Source organism: Bufo gargarizans, chromosome 6, assembly GCF_014858855.1.
Source record: "Bufo gargarizans isolate SCDJY-AF-19 chromosome 6, ASM1485885v1, whole genome shotgun sequence".
Taxonomy (NCBI): Eukaryota; Metazoa; Chordata; class Amphibia; order Anura; family Bufonidae; genus Bufo; species Bufo gargarizans.
In genome coordinates, this window is record NC_058085.1 from 246075150 (window position 1) to 246094821 (window position 19672).

Sequence of the window (19672 nt, forward strand, 5' to 3'; positions counted from 1 at the left end):
GTATTGATGACCTATCCTAAGGATTGGTTTTCAATATTAAACACCTGGAAAATCACTTTACTAAATGTGCACTAGAGTTCTCATCCAGTGTCATTAGTAAAGCTGCCCAATATTTTCAGTACTGGATGGACATCTGAGGCTTATATATTCTGGCACCTCAGACATTACCCATCAGGGCGGCCACATGCTGTCATGTATGGCTGTATTAACACTTAGAAAATAAAGCATAATGTGAGATGTTTCTCTGAACATCTAGCACCTATACAGCTTTCCCATTTCCCTCCCTGTATGTCCTCCTCATAATGCCACCGCACTGTAAAGAAGGTTATGTTCACATCTGCATAGTCAGTTCAGATATTTGATGAGAAATATTGGGCTGTATGAAATTCTATTTTGGTCAAAACAACGGACATCTGGGGGTGTGGCCTAAGAGCGCATGGAGTAAGTCGCACCGCTCCTCGCTCCTGCCGAAATCCTGACATTCAGAGTGGTAGCAGTCACTGAATAGCTGCTAGATCCTTGCCTGGTGGGTGAGAGGTGACCGGAGGGTGCGGTGACGATCCTGCGCGTACGGACATGCCGAGGAAGTCCAGCAAGGGGCCGCGATTCGACGCGCCGGAGGTGAGCCAACATGGCGCCGAGGAAGAAGAGGGGCCGGCCTTACAGCCGAAATTGAGCCAGAGTGCGGCTGCGAAACTGAGCAGGTTTGCTCGTACGGAATGTGGTATGGGCGAGGGGGCCGAGGAGAAGGAGCCGGAAGCGCACACTTCCTCTGAGCAGGAGGATGGATCCATCGATGGGGAGGCTCTGGATGCGGTGAACTGGCCGCCATTGACCCCTGCACGCCCTGCTAAAAGTGCGGTAGGCTCTAAAGTTGTGGCTGAGGAGGAACCCACCTTGAAGATATCATGGCTGCTGTGGCCAGCTGTAACAGCACCCTGAAGGTGCTTACAGTGCAAGTTGGTAGCCTGAGGTCGGATGTGTCTATAATTAGGCACGACCTGCATAAGATCTCTGAGCGCACCTCTGAGTTGGAGAAGAGGGTGTCCACCATTGAGGATGATATCCACCCTTTACAACTAGCGGCGAAAACTACTGCTAAAGATATAGCTGCATTGTATGCCAAGACAGATGACCTGGAGAACAGGTCCAGAAGAAATAACCTGCGGATTGTGGGAGTGCCAGAAAAAACGGAGGGGGATAATGCCACTGAGTTTGTGGAAAGCTGGCTGCGTCAACTATTTCAGGAAAAAGGGTTGTCTTCCCTGTATGCGGTGGAGCGGGCGCACAGAGTCCCCATGCGGCCGCTCCCGCCAGGAAGGCCTCCCCGTCCTATACTGGCAAAGATTCTGCATTTTAAGGACCGGGACACTATCCTGCGGCAATCAAGGGACAATGAGGAGATGGTCCTGAATGGGGTTAAAGTGTCCATATTCCCGGATTATTCCAATGAGGTCCAGCGGAGGAGAAGCAGGTTTCTGGACATAAAAAAGAGGCTGAGAGGATTACAGGTCCAGTATGCTATGTTGTTTCCTGCTAAATTGCGTGTGGTGGCCCTGGGATCCACCAGATTTTTTGAAGATCCGGAAGAGGCCGCGCAGTGGCTGGACGTCCACGAGCGACAATTGCGGAGTGGGGCTCTGGACACTTGATGGAGGCTAAGATGCGGTTCTTATATTTATTTGATATATGTATTTGCACTCTGGGGTTATGTTTATGTTTCACCAGTTAAGGAGTGTATATGCAATGCTACCATTAGGTAGATCCTGTGAGGGAGTTGGAGGCTGAGAAGGGAGAAAATGTGTTTCTCAGATGGGGAGAGGTTTCTCTACCTGAGGAATGGTGTTATAATCTGTTATGATCTCGAAATGTTGAGGGTCATGGTGCTCTCGGATTGCCCTGTTTTACAGTGGGAGGTTGTTATGAAAGGGATAGAGATCCCCAGTTATTGAGATCTGAATATGGGAGGGAGGGAGGGGGGTGGGAGGGTTGGGTGGCAGTTGGGGGGAAGGGTTAAGGTCATGATCTTTGTGCGGAGGGAGTGTGAGCGGGCTGTGAGATTCATGTATGGTTTGAAGTTCTACCATGTCACAGGGGATTAGAGTTTTAAGTTGGAATGTGAGGGGAATGGCAGACGCAAGAAAGAGACAGTGTGTTTTTCAGTACTTAGGACGGTTTCAGCCGGCGATATGCTGTCCTTCAGGAAACGCATCTGATTGGAGACAATTTTACAATGGATGAGTAAAAATTGGGTGTCCTATGCGTTGCATTCAAACCCATTCCTCTCACTCTAGGGGTGTGAGCATGATTGTGCACAATAGTATTAGATTTGAGCATATGCAGGACTGTGTGGATGCTGATGGTAGGTATGTGTGTGTGGTGTGTAAGGTGGATGGGATTCGGTTGGTTCTGGTGTCTGTGTATGTGCCCCCACCATTGCTTCCCCATTGATGAGAGAGATTATGGAATTTGTGGCGGACTTCCCTGGGTTGCCGTGGCTTCTGGTTGGGGACTTCAATTGCACGCTGAATGACTCCCTAGATAGGTGTAGGGTGGAAGGAGCAGGGGGTTCACCGGGGAGCGGGGCCCTCAGGAATATTATGTGTGAAATAGGGGTACAGGATGTATGGAGATTGCGTAACCCTGATAAGCGTGCATTCTCGTGCAGATCAGCCGCACATCATTCGCTATCGCGTATTGATTTGGCCCTTGTTAATGACGTAATGCTGCCGCTGGTGAAGGATGTGGTGTATCACCCTCGGTCGTTGTCTGACCACTCTCTGGTGCAGATTGACTTGTGCCTGGGGGTGCTCAGACAGGGACCTAGGCTGTGGAAATGTAACTCACATTGGCTGAATGTGTTGGAGGATTTGTCGGGGATCTCTCTGGAAATTAGGGAATTTTTGCTATTAATACTGGGACAGCTTCGATACCGGGGGTCTGGGACGCCATGAAAGCATTCCTGAGGGGAGTCCTGATGAAAGAAATTAGCAAGCATAAATCCAGGTCTAGGGAGGCGGATGTCAAGGCGCACGTTCTAGTGGCTGAGGCTGAGAGAGAGTTTGGTAGACTCCCCACCCTGGTTAATAGTGAAGCGCTGGCGGTAGCTCAGGAGCAGTTGAGGTGTCATTTAGTGCAGGCCGCAGAGAGAAAGGGGAGTTTTTATCGTCAAAGATCCTTTGAAGAGGGTGAAAAGGTGGGGCATCTGCTGTCGGTGGTTTCGCAGGCCCAGCGTGCCTCCTCTTGTATTCAGGAGCTCAGGGATGACATGGGGAATGGTAGGCAGGACACAAAAGGAATATTAGATATTCTGAAAAGTTTTTATATATCTCTGTACGCTTCCACTGGCTCTAGTTCTGAGGAGGCTCTGACTGATTTCCTGGTGGGGGCACAGTTACCGGTGCTGTCAGAAGAAGATAGAGAAAGGCTGGAGGAGCCGATAGCGCTTGAGGAATTGGAAGCTGCGCTTGGGGGTATGGCGAATGGTAAGGCGCCCGGGTGCTGATGGCCTCCCTGTAGAGGTATATAAAAAGTTGCAGGGGATATTACTTCCTGAATTACTTAAGGTGTTTGAGCACTCGCTGGAGGCAGGTTCGCTACCACATTCGATGCAGGAGGCTATAATTGTGGTTTTACCTAAACCTGGGAAGGATCCAAAGATGCCGGATTCTTACAGACCAATTTCGCTTCTCACAGCTGATGTTAAGCTCCTGGCGAAGGTGTTGGCGAACAGGCTGTCCAGGGTGATTCTGACTATCGTGCACCCGGATCAGACGGGTTTTATGCCTGGGAAGTCGACGGCTATTAATCTTCGTAGGTTGTATGCTAGCCTAAATATTCCGGCGGATAATTGTGGTGACAGGGCCCTGCTTGCTCTTGACGCCGCCAAGGCGTTCGATAGTGTGGAGTGGAGCTACCTGTGGGGGGTCTTGAGCAACATGGGATTTGGTCCGCGGTTCGTTCAGTGGGTAAAGGTCCTATACTCTAGTCCCAAGGCGAGAATCAGAGCAAATGGAGGGTTGTCAGACTGTTTCGCACTCGCCAGGGGCACCAGACAGGGATGCCCATTGTCGCCCTTGTTGTTTGCTCTTGCAATAGAGCCGCTTGCGGCCTATATCCGCTTGTCAACAAATATAGAGGGGTTCAGGTACGGTGACTTGCATAATAAAGTGGCCATGTACGCGGACGATACTCTGCTTTTTATGGGTGACACGGGGGCATCCCTGGATGCGGCCATTGGCATTGATTGACAAATTTGGAGGCTTTTCTGGGCTTCGGATAAATTGGCAAAAATCCTCTTTGATGCCGATTGATGGGCAGGCCCTGGCAGGTAGGCATGTAGATAGTTTGGTTCCCTGGGTGGATAAATTTAAATACTTGGGACTGCATATAACTCCTAGACTGTCGGATTTTGAGGATCTTAATCTGTTTCCGTTGCTGGCTAACTTTAGGCTGAAGGTGAGGTCATGGTGTAGGCTTTTTCTTTCGGTGGTGGGTAGAGTGAATCTATTAAAAATGGTTATGATGCCCCAGTTGCTTTATGTACTGAACACTGCTCCCGTGTGGATACCCCTGGACAGATTCAAGAAAGTTCACTCTATATTTAGGGATCTCATATGGAAGTATGGTCAGGCCAGGATTAAACTGGAGACATTGCAGTATCCTAAGTCTGAAGGCGGCCTGGCTGTTCCTAATGCATGGATTTATTTTTTGGCTTCCCAGTGTCAGCATTTCAAGGGTTGGATTAGCTTCCAAGTGCCGGACATGACAGGGCAGATTATTGCAGCGTTGGTTGGGCAGTCGGACCTCATGGGCATTCTGAAGGGTCAGGTATGCATGGTGGGAGGGGGAAAAGTCCTTCTGGTTGACTTATGAAAAAGTTTGGGCAAGGGTGAAGCAACTGAGAGGTGTAGGTGGAATCAGTGAGCTTTCCCCTATTAAGAAATAATCACCTATTGCCTGAATTTTTTGCCATGACAGGACTTCGGAATTGGGAAACTCATGGAGTGATGAGAATTGGCCAATTGATGGAGGACAAGCTATGCAAGTCGTTTCAGAACCTGCAGCAGGAATTTAATATCCCTAGGGGATGGTTCTATAAATATCTTCAATTGAGGCATGCCCTTGAGGTCACGCTGCGGAAAGGGGTGTGATAGCACAAATGGAGACGGTTCATAAGCTTGTTCTCTCGACAGGAGGGGGGAAATAGAGGGCTGATATCACAAGTGTACGCTCTTTTACTGGATAAGTTCTTAGAGGAGTTCCCGCTCTTAAGAATAAAGAAATGGGAGGCTGACTTGGGAGGTATGTCTAAGGATAAATGGGAGGATATACTGGAAGGAGTCCCCAGGGTGTCCCTTGAGTGAACAGGGCAAGTTGTCCCAACTATTTATCATACATAGAGTATACAAAACACCGGTGTTCCTAAAAAAGGTTGGAGTAAGAAGTGATGATAAGTGTCCTAAGTGTATGGAAGATGGGGCGGATTTGTTGCATATGCTGTGGTTCTTGCCCAGTTATTGGTGCTTATTGGGATGCTGGTCAGGATATGATTAACAGTTAAAATGTCTTTGCAAATTCAAAAGGACCCTAAGGTGTGTGTGTTGGGGTATGTGTCTGAGATTGGAGGGACTGAATCGGTTAAGGTGGCTGTGGGGAGGTTGTGTATGTGGCTAGGAAGTTGGATGAGGTGGATCCAGGGAAGTCCGCCCACATTAGAAGAGTTTGAACGGAAGGTGCATGACATGTTGATATTGGAAAAAGGGGTGTATGTGAAGAGAGGGTGTTCTCAGAAAATTTGATAAATTGTGGAGTGAATGGTTATCTCATACTCATGTGGTTATATAGACATTGGATGGCTCATGACCAGTTAGTAGGGTGGGGAGGGGTTAGGGAAGGGGTGGGGGGGGGGGGGGGGGGGGTTGGGTATTGGGAGGGGTCTTGGGGCTAGTTAGGACAGGTACAAATTTTTGTCTCATTACCTGAGTCTACGAGTATACATGCTATATACTGATACCTGGTATAATCATATGTTGGTATTTATATGGATACTGTTGTATATGGATTCCACGTGGTGGATATGATGCGGAAAGGCTGTATTGTTTTTATGATGTCCTACGGCTATTGTTTAAATAAAAACGATTTGATTCAAAAAAAAACAACGGACATCTCAGTAGAACCCGAAGGAACGCATTGTAAGTCATTGGTTCTGTCATGTGACAGATCTGGTTATGGAAACCACAATATGTGAACAGAGCCTAACCCTTACAGACGCGTGACTTACATAAAAAGGCACAGTCTATTCATTTGTAACTTTTAGCTGATGACAGGGTCATCTATAGACACATGCCATTGGTACCTGTGGGTAAAACTGATCATGTATAGTTCACAAAAAATGTCTCCCTTGTTCTTTTGTTCTTAAATGTATTTGTTTACCCCTCTCTCAGATTACAACAGGTCAGAATCTTCCAAGGTGAATTTTCCTCATAGTGTTTTCCACAAGACTGCCACCTTCTTCCTGACCGACCCTCTAACTATGGAGAGCTACAAGATGATGACCGAAGGGGTACTAAACCTTTTCCTGGACATTTTCTGTCTGCTTACCAGAGAGGGAGGGATTCTGAGAATGATCACATTACCTAACTTCAATCTGTTTGCTGTTCCATAACAAGTGCAATTTTGCCAAACCCAAAAGTGGTTTTTAAATGGAGAAAAAAATGTATAGGCCCAGCACCATCAGGGTTAATATCCAGTATCTTTATTTCAGATGTGTAAAATCTTTTTAGCTACCATGTACTGTCAAGTTTTTAAACATTTAAAACAACAATATTGGATTTAAAAGTGATGGTACAGGTCATATGAAAATTTTCCTTTACTGTACATGTTGCCATTTGTAGTCGCTATAACCTGGACTGCCGACAACCTGGAGAAGCATATCCACAGTGGGTTAGCTGTTTCCAATTTTTGTATACCATTGGTTGATCTTAATGGGGTTTTCTAGGAATTGTTCCCTAACTTGCAGGGTCCTCACATTTGCCTGCTCCCAGCTGCCCTGGTCTTGCAGTCTGGCTTCTGTTCGATCATCTTCTGGGTCTTGGCTTGTTTACTTCTGGCTGAGGTGCGGATGTGCTCACTTGCGCCACTGCAGCCAATAACTGCTTTCAGTGGTATACAAAAGAATAAACAAATGGGTTGAAAGCCGTGGGTTCTGGAGGTTACCCACCGGGTAAAACCTGTTCTATAACCCACCCAAGAGCGCCAATTTTCTAGCTATTACTAGAATACAGCTATAAGGCCAGCACTGTATTGATATATTGTAAATAGTGTTTCCATGATGGCTATTTAGCCATCACAGAACACAATAGGCCAGTGGTGGCGAACCTATGGCACAGTTGCCAGAGGTGGCACTCAGAGCCCTCTCTGTGGGCACCCGCACCCTGTATGCCAATATGCCTTAGACTTTTCCTGCTATTCATTAGCACAAGGCACACTATGAAGGCTACAAGCAGAGCATTAAATATAGGCAGGCTATTATAGCTAGATGATAAAGTACATGGAAGATTATTGTATTGGACTGTATGTAGTATTTAGGTTAAATTGACGTTTGGCACTTTGTGATAAATAAGTGGGCTTTGGGTTGCAGTTTGAGCACTTGGTCTCTAAAAGGTTTGCCATCACTGCAATAAGCCATTTATTGATTGCCAGTTAAAGTCACCCAGGGCGACTTAAAAAAAAAAAGATGAAAGTTAAAATCACCTGTTTCCCCAAAATAAAAAATACACATTGTGGGTATTGCCACATGTGAAAATGCCTGTACTATTAAAATATGACAATATTTATCCCATATGGCGTAATGGAAAAAATAAAACATTTTTGTCCCTTCAACTCCCCCCAAAAATGTAATAACAAGTGATCAAAAAGTGGCACACACTTCATAGTATCACTGAAAAGTACACCAAAAATTAGCCCTTACTCTGCTCCGTACACAAAACTACAAAAAATTTATAAGGGTCAGAATATGGCGATGAAAAGAAAAAATAATTATATTTCAGGTTGTTTTTTTCAGTATTAAAACACAAGAAAAACTATACAAGTGTGGTATTTGTAATCGTACGACCTCGAGAATGAAGGTAACAGGTCAATTTTAAAAGCGTAGGGAATGCAGTAAACCCCCCCCCCCCCCCCATAAAACAGTGGTACAGTTGCTTTTTTTCCAGCTCACCACTACATCATATGCAATATTAAATAGTGCCATTAGAAAGTACAGCTTGTCCCGCAAAAAATAAGCCCTTTTATACGGCTACGTAAACAGAAAATAAAAAAGTTATGGCTCTGGGAAGGCGGGGAGTAAAAAATGGATATGCAAAAAAAAACAGAAAATCCTGAGGTCCTCTAAAGGTTAAGGAGAGGTTTAATCTAAAGAAAGGAGTAACAAGTAGTCGGTCTGCTGCTGCATTGTTAGTTATTCCATATGGGTCTGTATATTGTTAGGCATTTTTGGATACTTATTGTCTGAGTTCTTATGTTCACTTTTGCCCTTTTTTGGGTGAGTTTGTGGAAGCACTGATGCACTTTAACTGTCTGTTTGCATATTGATTTTCTTATGCATTTGGGGATTTTTTTTCCCTTAATGCCTTATTCACACGTCAGTGTTTGGTCAGTGATTTCCATCACTGATTTTGAGCCAAAACCAGGTGCGGCTCTAAACACAGAACAGGAGCAGATCTTTCCCTTATGTCTGTGGAGGCTCCAATCCTGGTTTCGGCTCACAGTCAGGGCTCATTCAGACAGCCATAGTGTTTTGTGGCTCGCAAATTGTGGATCCACAAAACACAGATACCAGCCGTTTGCGTTCCACATTTTGTGGACTGCACATGGCGGCCCTATAAAAGGAATGACTATTCTTGTCCGCACGAAGAATAGGACATGCGCTATCTTTTTGCGGGACTGTGGAATGGAACTACGAATGCAGACAGCACACGGTGTGCTGTCCTCATCTTTTGCGTCCCCATTGAAATGTCTGAATGAGCCCTCATTGAGGAAAATCACTGACCAAAACACTGACGTGTGAATGAGGCTTAATACTGGCTCCTTCTCATATATACCATTATATGTATGTGGACTTTTTAATTACATTCCCAGGGATTCTTGGATTTGATCTGAACCTGATGCACTTGTATAATGGTTCTTTGATAACAATAATATGCAGTATAATGATTGGTTTTAATCAGTTTTTATATGGATGTTGTATATTATTTATTATATGTTCTAATAAAATTTTTGTGGTGTATATATTAGGCTACTTTCAAACTATGTTTGGTGCGGATCCGCTATGGATCTGCACAGACGGATCCGTTCAGATAATACAACCGTCTGCATCCGTTCAGAACGGATCCGTTTGTATTATCTTTAACATAGCCAAGATGGATCAGTCTTGAACACCATTGAAAGTCATGGAGGACGGATCAGTTTCTATTGTGCCAGATTGTGTCATAGAAAATGGATCCGTCCCATTGACTTACATTGTGTGTCAGAACGGATCCGTTTGGCTCAGTTTCGTCAGACGGGACACCAAAACGCTGCAGGCAGCGTTTCAGTGTCCGCCTCCAGAGCGGAATGGAGACGGAACGGAGGCAAACTGATGCATTCTGAGCGGATCCTTTTCTATTCAGAATGCATTAGGGCAAAAACTGATCAATTTTGGACCACTTGTTAGAGCCCTGAACGATCTCACAAACGGAAAGCCAAAACGCGAGTGTGAAAGTAGCCTTACTATTTGTTATTCATTCTGATATTATGTAGAAACAACATGTCCATTTGTAGGTTTAATTATATAAAGAAAGGACCAATACGTTTTTCTTTCTTATCCGTTCCTGTGTTTGGTAAAAAAAACACTGCAGTGAAAATGGAATTTCCACCTAAAATACACGGATTAGTAGGACAAAAATTAAAATTGATATCTTTTTAAGTAACGAGAAATAATGAACATTGACAATAGGTCTGACATCTGATACACTAGTATAGGGATACTTCTAGGTTCTAGGTGACATAACCTTTAACACAGGGGTATAAGTGAAGTGATGCCAGGTTCTGGCAATGTGCATCATGATGTTAATCACTATTTCTCCATACACAGGATTTCAAAGTGGTGAAGAAGACATCTCTGAGGGTTTGAGCCCCAGCGGCCATCCCCATGTGTCAGCAGAACTGAGCAGGTATCAGAGCCCAATCACAGAACCTGCATCTCGCTCACCACTACATGAGACAAACTGTAAGCAGAAGATCCTAGAACTGACCTACAAGATCATTGAGCTCCTGACCGGAGAGGTGAGCGCTGCTGGGAATGCTGGGACATCATGTAGTAATACAAGGGATAACTGGATGATGTCTGTATCATTCTGTGACAGGTTCCTATAAGGTGTGAAGATGTTATATCTATTTCTCCATAGAGGAGTGGGAGTATTTGGCAGGACCAGTGATCTGTATAAGGATGTTATTTTGAGCCACTACCTGTCTACATCACCGGGTAAGAGAAGACTTTCACTCAGTAAAGAAGCAGATTTAAGGGTAATACCGATACCTCCATCATCTGATCATTAATATAAAGGATTTGTTCAGACACTGTGTGTATCCTACAGATGGATCCAGTGAAATAAATCCACCAGAGATCTGTCCCAATCGGCTATATTCACAGAACTGTCCAGAGGAAAATCATTGTGTCTCAAAGGTAGATGGAGCTGAGTCATCCTAAACTTTATATGATCGTGTAGAGCAGCTGTTTCAAGCTGAGTTTCAGCTTCTACTTCTGCCTTTTGATTCTGTTTGGGTGTTTTGTATTGCTAATGTTTACCCAGACCTTAGTCTATCACACATGTAGTTTTTGATCCTGTTTTATAATGAAAGGACTGCAAAATTAACTTCAGACTTTTGCTCATAAAACTACAACAAAAACAGCAGCAAAAACTGCGTGTGTAATTCCAGCGTCAAACTTTGTGTCTAAATATATATATTTTTTTTCCACATCTTGGATAGGGTGAAGATATTATTGATCTTAAAGTTGAAATTATAGAAGAAGAAGAAGAAATGTTTGTCAATTGTGATGAGCAGTCAGTGGAGGAGAAAATTCCTACAGATATTAGCGCTGGGTGAGTAATAACCTAAATACTGAATGACAACATGAGGCTTAAAAGAAAGCTGAGAGGTCTTAAAAATCCTTTTGTTTTTGGGTCAAGCTTTACAAGAGTGTGTTTATCCATGAAGCTGTATAATAGAGGATTTCTTAGGCCTGGTTCACACGTCATTGTTTGATCAGTGAAGCCTACACAGAGATAAGGTATAGAAAAAGATCTGCACCTGCTCTGTGGTTTTGACCCAAACCTGGTTTTGGCTCACAAATCACTGATGAAAATCACTGACCAAACACTGAAGTGTGAACAATGCCATAGTCTCCATATACAGCTGGTCTCCTTAACCCCTTATTGACCAGCCTGTTGTAGGCCTTAGTGACCAAGTGGATTATTTTTTTGTCATTATCACATTCGCATAGCTATAACTCTTTTATTTTCCATTATATAGCTGACAAGTAGTTATAATGTAGCTTTTAATGGCACCATTTTTTGCTGCACATATCTTACTGATTAACTTTTATTAACCCTTTCTGGGGGGATGAGAAAAAAGGCAATACCCCATTGAGTTTTTATGTTATAACTTTTGCAGCGTTCATTTTCAGCATAAATAACAATTTTATTCTCTGGGTCAGTATGATTACAGTGATGCCAAATACATTAAAGGGTTGTCCGAGTTATGAAAAACAATAATATAGCACTGAAAATCTGATATATAACTGAGCTAAGCAAGTTTATGCAAAAAAAAAAATATATATATTATTATTTCCTAATTTTCCTGGTTCTTTTCTGGCCCTTTTTTACATGCAATAAAAACAATCTCTGCCCCTCCCCCTGCTCTGCTAAGGGAGTGGAATACAAGAGCTGCCCTGAGTACATGTCTGCCTGCTGGGAGACTCTGTAGCATGTTGTATGTGTAGAACTACAAGTCCAAGCTGTATAATGACACTGCTAAGGGAGTGGAATACAAGAGCTGCCCTGAGTGCTGGGAGAATCAAACAGCAACTTGTATTTGTAGAACTACATGTCCCATCTGTATAATGACACTGCTAATACACACAGGATCTTACCCCTGCCTTCTTGTGCAATGCTCTCTCTAGTATGTCAGCTCCAGTGCCCAGCATTGTCTCCTCACTGCTCTGCAGAGCTGTGCAGCTGAAAGGGGTTAAGAATCCTAGCAGAGAGTAGCCGGCAGTGAAGGGGGGCGTGGCCAGTCTCGTTTACAGGCTTGTAAACGACCTTTATCAGAGCAGGGAGAGAAGCTGACATCCACAGGTCATGTGACCCTCAGTGAAATCTGAGAAACCAGCCACTGGAGATAAAGTGAGTTAATTGGAAAGCTGTTACATTTGCTTAGTTAGGAACATAGAAAGAACAAAAAAATAACTCGGAAAACCCCTTTAAGTGTTTTATTTTTTTTTTTTTTTTTTTTTACGTTTTACTACATTTGCACAATTAACCACCTTTTCTCGCCCATTTTCCTTGGGGGACACAGACCTTGGGTATAGCTCAGCTCCCTAGGAGGCGTGACACTAAGTAAAACTGTTAAGCCCCTCCTCCATCAGCTATACCCTCAGCCTGGAGATGAGGCTACCAGTTTTAGCTTAGTGTCCAAGGAGGCAAGACACCCCCTGCTACTGCAGGGCTGTTTTCTCCTGTTTTAATTTTTTCTCTAATTTTGTTATCCCGATCTTACGCTTAAAAGATAGCCCCTGCTTCTTACTACCTCCCCCCGCCGCCCGCTCCGTACCGTGATCGAGGGGGCGGGGCTTAGGCCCGGCATCGGCGGTTCGGTTCGGCGGGACGGGGTCAGGTGACCACCTTACCTTCCGACGTCCGGTTATACCGCCGCGCTTTTGGGGCCTGCGGGCCCTTCTTGACAACATATGCCTGGGAATCTCGGGCAGCACGGGGTGCGGGTGTTTTTTCGCGCGCGCGCGCGCGCGTCATGGGGGCGGAGTTTCGTTATGAAACATTCAAGCGTGGAGGGGGCGGAGCTTGTTCCCGCGTCTCTGCTCAAGCTTGCCGCGCTTCCTCACTCCGGACTGAAGTGGAGACACGTGGGAGACACCGGTGCATCGCTGGGGACGCACGCTGGTTTTCTGGCTGCCTCGCGGCTGCTGATCTGGACCTTCGCTCCTAGGGATCTGACCTGACGTTCTTCTGAGGCACTGGTAGGGCTGTTAACCCTCTCCTAACCCCACTGGTCATAGCCGCTGCAATCCCTTGTCCCTGTATCAAGGTACGACCACTTGTCAGCATGTCTGATCCCACGGGTGCCCCCAAACCCTGGTACCACGCCTGTACCGCCTGCAAGGCACTTTTTCCAAGTGGGCAATCTGAGCCGCATTGCCTTGCATGTCAGGCCCCGGTGCAGGGCCCGCTTTCTCTGTGCCCCCTGTTGTTTCTGAACCCCCTGACTGGGCTAGGTCTCTGTCTCTGGCGGTGGAGAGCCTTACACACGTGGTGGGCCGTCTCGTGGATAGACCGCCTCTCCCCAGACTGCCGAAATCCCTGTCGCACCTGCTGGGAATGCCGTTTCTGCCGCCCCCACTGATTCCCTGCCTCCCAGTGAATCTTCCAGGGCCTGGCGTACTCAGAAACGTTCAAGGGTTGAGCGCACATCTTCTCCTGATGTTTCGCTCTCTCTCGCCATGCGTGCGAGCTCAGTCAAGCCTATCCTCTCAAAGGGATACGCCTTCTGAGGGAGAACTGGCGGATTCGGATGTGGACATGGACTCAGAGCTTCCGTCAAAATTGTCATCCGCGGTGGGGCATCTTATCACTAGTATCCGCGATACCTTTCAGATACACGATGACCCCCCCAGCTCTGAACAGGCCGGCGTGTCCTTTCTCCGACCCAGACAGGCCTCCAAGGTCTTTCCCATACATGCAGATTTTTCTTCTGTGGTATCCAAGGCTTGGACTCGGCCAAACGTCCGCTTTGTTACACCAAAAAAGCTGGACATTTGTTATCCCTTTCCGGCGGAGTCTGTGACCACCTGGACATCTCCGCCAAGGTGGATCCTCCTGTGGCTCGCCTGTCCAAAAGCACTGCTATTCCTGTACAGGACGGATCTTCCCTCCAGTCCGCTGAGGACCGTCGGACGGAATCCCTTTCCAAGGCAATATTTTCTGCCTCTGGTTCAGCCCTTAGACCGGTTTTTGCCTCCGCCTGGGTTGGCAAAGCGGTCTCTGAATGGGGTTTGCAGCTGGAGCAGGAGTTGGGGTCGGACGTTCCTGTTCAGGACCTCCGTTCCTTAGCCCAGCTAATTATCCAGGCTGGAAAATTTATTTGTGAGGCCTCCCTGGATGCGGGGGCCCTCATTGCCCGTTCCTCTGCCCTGGCGGTTTCTGTCAGGAGGGAACTCTGGCTGAAGGTTTGGGCGGCGGACGCCGCTTCCAAACGCTCCTTGGCCGGTCTACCGTTCACGGGTTCCCGCTTGTTCGGGACCCGCCTGGACGAGCTTATATCAGAGGCCACGGGTGGGAAAAGTACTCTCCTTCCCCAGTCCAGGCCAAAGGGCGCCCACGGGTCGCGCGGGTTCGTCCCGTTTTCGGTCCTTTCGTAAGCCCTCCGGATCTAGACCCGGGGCCGGTTCTTCTTCCTCTGGCCCAACCCAGGATAGACGCAAGAAGCCGTTTTTTCGGGCGCAACCTACCTGGCGCAAGACCCAGCCTGCACGGGCTACCACAGGCCAGCAGCCCTCTGCCTGAAGGTGCGCCCCCACCCACCCGGGTGGGGGGCCGCCTTCTCCTTTTCAGGAACGTTTGGCGGAACCACATCTCAGATGCATGGGCGCTCGAGATTGTATCTTGCGGGTACAAGATCGAATTTGCGGCCATTCCGCCAGACCGTTTCTTCCGGTCCCGTCCTCCGCGGGACCCCGTACGAGCGGCCTCTTTCTTCGCGGCCGTTCGCTCACTCATGGACAAGGGTGTCATCGCCCCGTGCCTCCGACGGAAAGGTTCAGGGGGTTCTACTCGAACCTCTTCGTGATCCCCAAAAAGGAAGGCTCGGTGCGACCGATCTTGGACCTGAAGCGCCTGAACCGCTTCCTCCGCCTGCAGAGATTCCGGATGGAGTCTCTCCGGTCCGCAGTGGCCTCCCTGGAAAAGGGGATTTCATGGCCTCCACTCGACGTTCAGGATGCATACCTCCACGTGTCCGGTATGCCTACCATGTCATCACCGCTTCCTACGCTTCGCTGGTGGGGGACGATCACTTACAGTTCGTTGCCCTTCCCTTTGGTCTAGCAACGGCTCCTCGGGGTGTTCACCAAGGTCCTGGCCCCTGTCTTGGCCCTTCTACGTTCAAGAAGTGTTTTTCTTCTTCCGTACTTGGACGACATCTTGGTCAAGGCACCCTCCCTTTCACAGGCATCCGGCAGTGTGGATCTCACTCTGGAGACCCTGACGCGGTTTGGTTGGATATCAACCACCCCAAGTCTTCCCTTACCCCCTCCAGACGGCTGATCTTCCTGGGGATGCTCCTCGGATACGGAACTGGCAGAGGTCCGTCTTCCGTCGGACAAGCGTCTGGCCCTTCGCGGGTCGGTTTCGCAGCCTTCTCCGTCATCACCGGCCTTCCCTCAGATCCGGCATGCGGTTGCTGGGGAAGATGGTTGCCTGTTTCGAAGGCAGTGCCGTTCGCACAATTCCATTCCCGCACCTTTCAGAGGGCGATTTCTGTCGGCCTGGGACAATCACCGAGGAGTCTGGACAGGACCTTCCTTCTGCCTCCCCTGGCTCGGGCTTCCCTCAACTGGTGGTTGCATCTCCCTCTGAGGGGGAGGTCCTTCCTTCCACTGAACTGGCTGGTGATTACCACCCGACGCCAGCTTACGGGGTGGGGGGGGGTTTTTCCCTCCCCGATCCGTCCAGGGCGTTTGGTCTCTATCGGAGTCCAGACTTCCGATCAACATTCTGGAGCTGAGGGCAGTTCTTTTGTCCCTCAGACACTGGACCCATCTACTGAGGGGGCCGCCCTGTTCGGGATCCAATCGGACAATGCCACGGCGGTGGCGTACATAAACCATCAGGGAGGCACCCGCAGCGCTGCGGCGATGCAAGAGGTGTCCCTCATTCTCCTCTGGGCGGAGACGCACGTGCCAGCCTTGTCTGCGATTTACATCCCGGGGGTAGACAACTGGGCGGCAGATTTTCCTCAGCCGGTCCACCATCGATCCGGGAGAATGGTCCCTGCACCCAGAGGTGTTCGAGGCCCTTTGTCTTCGCTGGGGTCGCCCCCGACGTGGACCTCATGGCCTCCAAATTCAACCGCAAGGTTCCCCTATACGTATCCAGGGCACGGGACCCGGAGGCTTACCGGCGCCGACGCGCTTGTCCTTCCGTGGTGCCAATTCTCCCTTCTGTACATCTTTCCTCCTCTTCCCCTCCTGCCACGGGTTCTTCGGAGGATCGCGGGCAGAGGGCGTTCCCGCGATTCTGATCGCCCCGGATTGGCCCCGTCGGTCCTGGTACGCCGACCTAATGTTGCTGTTGGCAGACGTTCCGTGGCCACTGCCCTCCAGGGAGGACCTTCTCTCTCAAGGTCCGATCTTCCACGAGCATTTAGGCTCGCTACGTTTGACGGCGTGGCTGTTGAGACCGCCGTCTTAACGCGACGGGGTTTCTCCGCGGACGTTGTCCGCACCATGATCCGTGCTCGTAAACCCGTATCTTCGAGGATCTACTATCGGGTTTGGAGGTCCTATCTGGGGTTCTGTGAGTCCCGGAGCGTCCCACCTCTCCGGTTTTCTCTTCCCACGATCCTGTCCTTCCTCCAGTCAGGCCTGGACCTGGGGCTGGGCCTCAGTTCTCTGAAGGGACAGATTTCGGCGCTGTCTATTCTTCTCCAGCGTCCCCTGGCCCCTCTGGGGCCGATTAAGACCTTTTTGCAAGGGGTGGCTCACTCTGTTCCACCGTATCGCCCTCCGGTTCCTTCCTGGGACCTGAATGTGGTGCTCTCGGCGCTTCAATCTGCCCCCTTCGAGCCCTTGCGGGAGGTCTCCCTTCGCCTTCTGTCCTGCAAGGTCATCTTTCTTGTGGCCATCACGTCTCTCCGGCGGGTGTCTGAGTTGGCGGCTCTTTCTTGTTCCGAACCTTTCCTGATCTTCCACCAGGATAAGGTTGTGCTCCGACCAGTCCCGGCTTTCCTGCCAAAGGTGGTCTCCGCCTTTCACATCAATGAGGACATCGTCCTTCCGTCGCTCTGTCCCTCTCCTTCCCACTCCAGAGAACGGGAACTGCACCGTCTGGATGTGGTCAGGGCATTGAGGATTTACTTGGAGGTCACCGGATCCTTCCGGCGCACGGATTCCCTGTTTGTGGTCCCGGAGGGTTCGCGCAAGGGTTTGGCGGTCTCCAAGGTGGCCATTGCCCGGTTCATTAAACTGGCGGTGTCTGAGGCTTATCGAGCCAAGGGTAGGGCTCCGCCTTTCGGCGTCACTGCTCATTCCACCAGAGCAGTCGGGGCTTCCTGGGCGCAGAGGCATCGAGCCTCGGCTGAGCAGTTGTGCAAAGCGGCCACTTGGTCCTCTTTGCACACTTTCACCAGGTTCTATAGGGTGCATACGCACGCGTCGGCGGATGCTGCTTTGGGCCGCCTGGTCTTGCAGGCTGCGGTTTCCTGATGCTCCGGTGGTCCGCCTTGGGTTATGGTCCCTCCCTTCTTGGACTGCTCTTGAACGTCCCAAGGTCTGTGTCCCCCAAGGAAAATGGGCGAGAAAAGGAGATTTTTGTATAACTTACCAGTTAAATCTCTTTCTCGCTCTTCCTTGGGGGACACAGCACCCACCCTTCTGTGTTTGGTTCTAGGGTTTTGGCTGGCGCCCCGTTGGGTTGTTGGCTGTTGTTTGCATTGTTGGTTGTTTCCTTTCACTACTTGGACACGCAACTGGTAGCCTCTATCTCCAGGCTGAGGGTATAGCTGATGGAGGAGGGGCTTAACAGTTTTACTTAGTGTCACGCCTCCTAGGGAGCTGAGCTATACCCAAGGTCTGTGTCCCCCAAGGAAGAGCGAGAAAGAGATTTAACTGGTAAGTTATACAAAAATCTCCTTTTTTCCTATCATATCTTTAGTTGCTTATGCAGTGTATTAGTCTGTCAGTTCTATATAACATCCACCACAGGATTGGCTGGGGCCTTTATTAGGTTCCAGCCTGCCGTACAGAGACATCAGTACCCCACAATCTCTTTCCCATATGCAGCATCTAAGAAGTTAAACGACCCAGATCTGCGCTTCTGCTGCGCGGTTACAGTGAGAGCCGAGCCCCCACACTCTGCTGCACGGTAGACCTGTGCAGCGTTTACACTAGACCACGATAAAAGGGCCCAGCCTAAGGCCCTTTACTGATCGCCATAAAAATGAATAATAGTGGGATTAAAGGGGTTGTCCAGTATTTTTATATTGATAGCCTATACTCAGGATAGGCCATCAATGTGTGATCGGTGGGAGTTTGACACCCAGCAACCCCTGCCGATCAGCTGTTCTGGAATAGCTCTGGTGCCAAAACTACACAGCTCTGTTCATTGTGTACTGGACAGAATTTATTAGTGCACCTCTGCTCCCATTGAAGTAGATTGAATCAGAACAGTGCTGCAGTAATTGGCTTTATCCGCTACACAGTGGATGGATCTGTGTAGTTTTAGTGACAGCTGGCTGTGGGGTGTTGGACCCCTGCCAATCAGATATTGATGACCTATCCTGAGGATAGGCCAACAATATAAAAATACTGGACAACCCTTTAAGATGAGTCATTACCTCCCCTAAGCTGCATCTAATGCATCACACTCAGCTAGTCAGAATCCTTTTCTTAACCACTTCAGCCCCGCTAGGTGAAACCCCCTTCATGACCAGAGCACTTTTTACACTTCGGCACTACACTACTTTCACCGTTTATCGCTCGGTCATGCAACTTACCATACAAATGAATTTTACCTCCTTTTCTTCTCACTAATAGAGCTTTCATTTGGTGGTATTTCATTGCTGCTGGCATTTTTACTTTTTTTGTTATTAATCAAAATGTAACGATTTTTTTGCAAAAAAATGACATTTTTCACTTTCAGCTGTAAAATTTTGCAAAAAAAACGACATCCATATATAAATTTTTCGCCAAATTTATTGTTCTACATGTCTTTGATAAAAAAAAAATGTTTGGGCAAAAAAAAAAATGGTTTGGGTAAAAGTTATAGCATTTACAAACTATGGTACAAAAATGTGAATTTCCGCTTTTTGAAACAGCTCTGACTTTCTGAGCACCTGTCATGATTCCTGAGGTTCTACAATGCCCAAACAGTAGAAAACCCCCACAAATGACCCCATTTCGGAAAGTAGACACCCTAAGGTATTCGCTGATGGGCATAGTGAGTTCATAGAACTTTTTATTTTTTGTCACAAGTTAGCGGAAAATGATGATGATTTTATTTTTTTTATTTTTTCTTACAAAGTCTCATATTCCACTAACTTGCGACAAAAAATAAAAAATTCTAGGAACTCGCCATGCCCCTCACGGAATACCTTGGGGTGTCTTCTTTCCAAAATGGGG

The 19672-nt window shown here is 48.0% G+C and overlaps 1 protein-coding gene across 1 annotated transcript in view; it reads left to right on the top strand.

Annotated features, from left to right (window-relative positions):
- LOC122942115 overlaps positions 1-6667 on the top strand; it is a 31058-nt gene extending 24391 nt beyond the window's left edge. Inside the window, exon 7 of the mRNA XM_044299610.1 lies at positions 6447-6667. Within this exon, the coding sequence (XP_044155545.1) occupies positions 6447-6667 (221 nt within the window). The remainder of the gene's footprint in view (positions 1-6446) is intronic.
- Positions 6668-19672: the final 13005 nt, after the last annotated feature.